Below are 6,857 nucleotides of genomic sequence, written 5' to 3' on the forward strand. Positions count from 1 at the left end.
TGAGTTCGAGACCAGCCTGGTCTACAGAGCTAGTTCCAGGACAGGCTCCAAAGCCACAGAGAAACCCTGTCTCGAAAAAAAAAAAAAATAAGGGGTGCCTGCATCCATCACCAGGCCCTGACCCAAAGCCAGAGACAGCAAATTATACCTAACACCAGCATCTGTGAGCCAGGCTCAACAGGAGGAGTAGCGTGAGAAAGGACCAGGCCAAACTCACCCAGATACCCAGCCAGTGCCTGAAACAAAAGAATATCCTGGGTGGCCACTCGAGGCCACCAGTTTCTGGGGATCCTGGCCTAGCAGCCCCTTTTGTGGCATTTATCTCTTCTGTTTCGGTTTCTCTTCTCATAACAGGATAATCCCTTAGGACCTGAGAAGCCAGTCACTGGGACAGGCCCTAGTCCTGGAGCACCCCCTGCTGGTTATTCTGGGAACAAGGCAGACCTCGGCAGTGCCAAGGATTAAGGAGAAAATATACTTCTAAACAATATTAGCTATACACAAGATGCTCTAGAGGCCAGGCACTGATGGTGCCATGGGAGCAACAGGTGGCAAGGGTGCCATGGTTAAAAAAAGAAAAACCTTTTCCAATGTGGCCATGGACAGGAAGCCCCATAACATACGCTACAAGCTAGCTAAGCACCCAGACAAACTACACAGGCTCCCCCCAACAGCTACTGCCCTGTGTCACATACTGATGAGAGAGATGCCGAAGTAGAAGTCCATGCCCCACCAGAAGCCCAGCTAGGACACCATGTGACATACAGCCTAGCATACCAGTGTACCCAAAAGCCACAACACCCGAGTGACCCCAAGATTCATCTCCCCAGGCATCTACCACACTGCCTCCCTCCCTCTGCCCATTGTCTCAGTCACCACCCCAGCCCCTGCTGCCAACCCTTCCACCAGGCTGCCCTGACCTCCCTTCTGGAGGCCTCATCCACAGCGATCAGCAGCCATCAAGGCCTGTGACTAAGAGCTGGTTCCAGGATCTCCAGAGAGACTTGTGTTCACTGGGCTTGTCAACACAGCAGACCCGCTACTCCTCGTGTTATTTGGGTATAGACTCCCTGCTCTTTGTGTTGCTTGGGTTCTACAGGGAGATGGGCGGGGGCATCTGAGAGAACCCAGGACACCACTTCAGAGCCCTGGCAGTATTGATTGGTAAGGTCTAGAAAGAAGACCTTTCTAGAAGCTCCACAACCTTCATAATCTAAAAGTGAAAAACAAAGGCTCCTGCTTCCTAGGAAACATGCTAGAGTGTCTTCAAGAGCTCGGGCTCAGTGCCCCGCCCCTCAGGGGCAAGCACCAAGGGAGGACGGGTGAGACTGGAGAACCTTCAGGGGCAACAGATGGACAAACAACGCGAAGCCACCTGCTGCGGCTGCTTTTCCTATGGCTGTGGTAAAATGCTCTGGACAGACGCAGTTTAAGGAAGGAGCCGTTTATCTGGCTCACAGATCCAGGAAGGGTCCATCACAAGGAAGTCGCAGCGGCAGGAGCTTGGGGCAGTTGCCAGTGTCACGTTCCCAGTCAGAAAGCAGAGAGTGACCAATGCATGTGTTCAGTTCACTTTCTCCTTTAATTTAGGCTCCCAGCCCAGGGCAGGATGCCACGCACAGTGGGTGGGTCTTCTCACCCCCAAATAACATGCCCGAGATAGTCCCTCACACTCATGCCCAGGGCCCATCTTCTAGGTGATTCTGGATGTCATTGAGTCTGAAATGGAGATTAACCATCATGCTACCCAACCAGTCCAGGAAAAGTGATATTGTCACTGCAGGTAGTCAACAAACGCTTGGGATCTAGGACAACTCCTTCAGGTTAACAAGAAGTAGAAGAACTAATTGGCAGGATGGATCCCAGCTGCCTAGAAGCACTGAGCAGAGAGGATCCTGAGGTCATGCCAAGCAGAGAGATGTTCATTCTCACTGGTCACAGCCATTACACCATACAGGGTGATCTACCACGGCACACCATTGGGCTAACTGACAAGGATGCCACTGGCTGGGGGAGGGGAGGCTGAGGAGCAGTTTGGTATTCTGCTAAGGTGAAGGCAGGCATGCGTCGGAGGCCAGCATCACCTTCCCTAGCAGACTCCGTAGAGCATCCTTCTTGTGAACCAGGAAGATCTGTGAGAGATGCAGGTCTGTGCGGAGACACTCATTACTCATTCCTTCGGTGGCCCAGAAGCAGAAACAGTCAACATGGGAACATGTCACAATACATTCAAGAGCTGGGCATGGTGGCGCACACTTTTAATCCCAGCACTTGAGAGACAGAGGCAGGAAAATCTCTGTGAGTTCAAGGCCAGTCTGGTCTACAAAGTGATCTACAGCAGTCAGGGCTGTTATGCAAAGACACCCTGTCTCAAAAAAAAACAAACCAGAACAAACAAACAAAAATATATTCAAATGGCAAAAGAGTACAGTGAGAGTCCAAGACCCTTCGGTACAACATGGGTCCATTTCAAAATTATAATATTAGGGCCAGTGAGGTGACTCCACGGGTAAAGGCACTTGCCACACAATCCTGGTGACCTGAATTCTATCCCTGGAATCCATGTTTTTTTAAAAAAATGGATGCAGAAGCAAGCTTGTGCAATCCTAGCATTTCTAAGGCAGAAACAGAAGGCAGAACCCGACGTGCCCAGAAGTCCATGGGCCAGCTAGCCTGGAGTATGCAGGGCATGGGAACATGTCACAATACCTTCAAGAGCTGGGCTTAGTGGCTCTCACCTTTAATCCCACATCAGGAGCCAACCAAACTTTACCTCTACAAGGTGGAAGGCAAGAACCAACTCCCAAAAGTTCAGAAGTCACCCTCTGCCCTCCACACCCATCACACACATCACACACATCACACACACACACACACACACACACACACACACCATCATCATCAAACAACAACTGTGTTGTGTGATACTGTGTGGAAAGAGATGTACATCATATACACAATGATTTCAAAATTATAATATTACTTCTTGGGGGTGTTTTTAAGTTGCAAAGGGATACATACAGCAAGACCCACTTAACTCAGACTTAAATATACAAAGTAACATTTTATACACACATGCACACACATTTTTATATACTCTACCTGTGGCAAACATCTATGTGCATGCTGTAGGGTTATAGGGTTATATTCACTAAATCGCTAGTGGTCGAGGGAGGAGAAGAGGAAGGGTACTATATGGGGAGAGATACAGAGAGTACTTGGACTGTGTCTGTGCCTTAAGTGGATACAATCAGATGTCCCTCAGCGGGAACAGAGGAACCCGGAGTATACTCACTTAATGCAAATCCTAACCTTCGAAAATCATTTATGATCCAGAAATAAAACACTAAACAAAAGCACCTAAAACCAAAACAGTATAGACTGAATAGCCTTATTTTCATAAAGCTTAGAGTCATAAACTAAACTAGGAATGTAAACTCCAGGATGGATTATTGGTCAGCACATGTGAAGCCTAGGTTCAATGCCAGTGTCCCTAAAATAAAAAACACCAGACAACCCAGCATGTGGCCTCACAAACTGCGGGAGTCACCCTAAGGAAGGGGAACCCAGAATGCGGTCGGTGGAAAGGCTTGGAGCTGTGGAACAGGCTACCAGGCTTTTATTTGTGCTTGTTTGTTACAAGTTAACAGAATATTCACTGGTTCTTGTGTTTAGAAATGGATGGGACTCCGGCTTTGTCCTACTTCTGAGCTATACTCCCAACTTTGTAGAATACATTTGTCATATTTTAACAAAAAGCTAACTTTGTTGCTACTGCTATGGTTATAAGACAAAGTCTTCCTCTGCAGTCCAGGCTGGTCCTCTTCAGCGCTGAGGAGTAGCTGGGGGAACAGGTTGCACACCACTATGCCCTGCCCCAAGGTCATTTTAATGGGGGAAGTACCAAGGACTGTGATCTGCGGCCTGCACAAACTGACCTAGAGGGAAAGAACACCGACAGTCATCTACCAGATCCCATGCGTGATGCAACCCTACCTTCAGGCAGCTGCGCCAGATGCTTGTATGCCTGGTGTAGGTTTTCCCTGCAGACTGTCTGGAAATCATTCAGCAGGAACGACAGGGCTATGATGACGCCATGCTGTAAGAAGCCAGTTCTAAAGAAGGGAAGATGGGTTTCGACGTCAGAAGACCATTTCAGGGTTTTTTTTTAAAGTATGTATTTATGTGTTATGGTTGTTTTGTCTGCATGTATGTGTATATATCACATGTGGCCAAGAATGTCAGTAAAAAACCTGGAACTGGAGCCACCATATGGGTGCTGAGAATCAAAACCCAGGTTCTCTGCAAGAGCAACAAGTATTCTTGGGCTGGAGAGATGGCTCAGTGGTTAAGAGCACTGACTGCTCTTCCAGAGGTCCTGAGTTCAATTCCCGGCAACCACATGGTGGCTCACAGTCATCTATAATGAGACCTGGCGCCCCCTTCTGGTTTGTGGGGCACACATGGAAGGAATGCTGTACACATAATAAATTAAAAAAAAATATTTAAAAAAAAAACAAGTATTCTTAAGCACTGGCCATCTCTCCAAACCCAATTTTATTTGTCTTAACAACCGAATGCTATTCTCTGTTGTGTAAATCGCTGCATCTTCATTATCCATTCGCCAGTTTATGGGCACCTGGGTTGTTTCTGTTCCCTGGATATTGTGAATAGAGCAGCACGGAACACGGGTGACCAGTTATCTCTATGGCAGGACTCAGGTCAGTGACCCTGCTGGACTCCAAGACCAGAGGGATCCGCTATATTCTAGAGACCTGGGAGGTCAGAAACGCAAAGCACTGTGGCTTGTGGGGTGGCAAGAATCATGGCGCTGCCCTCCCGCTTTTGAGCAGCGTCTTGGGATCCCTCTAAGCCTGGATTTTTATCACCACTTTGAGCATCAGCGCCACCACTGTGAAGTGGCACAAAGCAACAGAACCCTGGAACCCACCTTGCCAGCACAGTGGAGCTGAGCTCACCACCGTTCTACAACTCCGGCTCCCAGAGAGAGATTTCACAGGCCTGGCACCCCCAGATGTCCCCAGCCCTTCCTGCCTCTCTTGTCTTCTCCCAGCTGACTTACGAGTTTGCTGGCAGCCAGCTGCTTCCCTCCAGACCCAGGCTGCCCTCTGCACTTGTTACGATTACACGTAAGTTCATTAGCTATTAGGTAAGCCAATTAGATAAAGAATTGCTTTTATTTCCTCTTGAAAGAAAACTTGAATACTACGTAAAAACTCAGATGAGTCTCTTAAAGAAAGTGAGATGAGGGCTGGAGAGATGGCTCAGAGGTTAAGAGCGTTGCCTGCTCTTCCAAAGGTCCTGAGTTCAATTCCCAGCAACCACATGGTGGCTCACAACCATCTGTAATGGAGTCTTCTGGCTTGCAGGCAGACAAACAAACAGAATATTGTATACATAATAAATGATAAAATATTAAAAAAAAAAGAAAGTGAGATGACTGTAAGCCATTCCACTTTTTTTGTATGCAGATTATTTCAATAGTGCCTTTTTTGATCTTGGTGTGCTTTTGAGAAACATACTACAAATCAAACTGGTGCTTTAACCAGAAAAGTCCATAGGAAACACCACCTGATGGACCCATATTCTAGTAAAGCCCTGGGTCTCACACAGGTCTTGTCATTTGTGTTTTTAGTTAAATGGGCAATTTAAAGGTAATACAGTGTTTATTTCTTGATTATGACCTATTTCTTTGAAGTAGCCGACAGCATCTGCAAAGGACTCTTCTGAGGCCACATCTGTCAGGGCCACATCTGTTCAGGAATAGATTAAAGTCATGTGTGAAGCTCTTCTATAAACGACCAGCACAAAGGACGTGCCCAGCCAGTTATGATGCCCTGACACTGGTGAGCACTGTACCGATTTGCACTGTTCCAGAAAAAGAAAGCGGCGCAGGACACGCCCATTCCAGAGCTACTGGGTTTCCGCCGTTCGTCCTCGGTGATCCATTCCACACCAGGTATGCTATGCAGACTGGGCTGCCATGCTTCTTGGTCCCAATTCTCAAAGGGCTATGACAGGAGGATCACTTTTTACCCTGGAGTTTGGGGCTAGCCTGGAGGATACAGTGAGGAGGGAAGGAAAAGAGAAGGGAAGGAGGAAAATGAGAGGGAGGGAAGCTGGGGATAGAGCTCACTGGAAAAGCAGGTGCTGAGCGTGAATCCCTGGGCTCAGTCCCCAGCACCAAAAGATCAAAAGAAATTCATGGTTTTGTACAATGAATTGTTGGTAACAATAAAAAATGTAAAGGCAAAAACTTCCGGGGGGGGGGAACTAAAGAAAGTCGTTGGACTATAAAGAATATGGCTCCTCCTGGGAGTCTGACCATGCTCCAAATGAGTGTATGGGGACCACAAATTGTTCTTAGTGTTTGCTTGTTTGTTTTTATTGTTTTATGAGGGTGGCACACGGGTGGGATGGTGAGCCTGGGAAGAATGGGGAGTGAGTGTGGTTGGGGTGCACTGCATGACGTTCCCAAATAATTACTAAAAACATTACAGGGGGGAGGGGAGAGAATGTGGCTCCTTTGCCAGAGTGCCAGCAAAGAACAAGGACTGGAATTCTCAGGGAGCTTCCCGCACGCCAGGGTTTTGCATGAATTAACTACTCGAGGTGCCAAGATGCCATGCTTGGGAGGCCATCCTTGTTCCTCCTCCTGGTCACTGCTTGGGTGATGTGGGGGTGAAAGACTTTCAGCACAGGAAGTGTGGGACAGTCACTGAGGGCTTGGTGAGCCGAGCAGCTGGCCATAGTTATAACATCACCATGGAGGGCTGGAGATGGAGCTGGGTTCTAGAGTACTCAGTTAGCATATGCTGGCCATAGTTATAACATCA

At 47.8% G+C, this 6,857-nt stretch overlaps 1 protein-coding gene across 3 annotated transcripts in view; it reads right to left on the reverse strand.

Moving 5' to 3' along the window:
- Positions 1–6,857, reverse strand: part of Rsph14 (radial spoke head 14 homolog) — a 111,243-nt gene that overhangs the window by 99,837 nt on the left and 4,549 nt on the right. For all 3 annotated transcript variants that reach the window (XM_026785387.1, XM_013351225.2, XM_005360181.3), the window contains exon 4: positions 3,997–4,115. In XM_026785387.1, the coding sequence (XP_026641188.1) occupies positions 3,997–4,115 (119 nt within the window). The remainder of the gene's footprint in view (positions 1–3,996; positions 4,116–6,857) is intronic.

The sequence above is a fragment of the Microtus ochrogaster genome, linkage group LG2 (assembly GCF_000317375.1).
Source record: "Microtus ochrogaster isolate Prairie Vole_2 linkage group LG2, MicOch1.0, whole genome shotgun sequence".
Lineage (NCBI taxonomy): Eukaryota > Metazoa > Chordata > Mammalia > Rodentia > Cricetidae > Microtus > Microtus ochrogaster.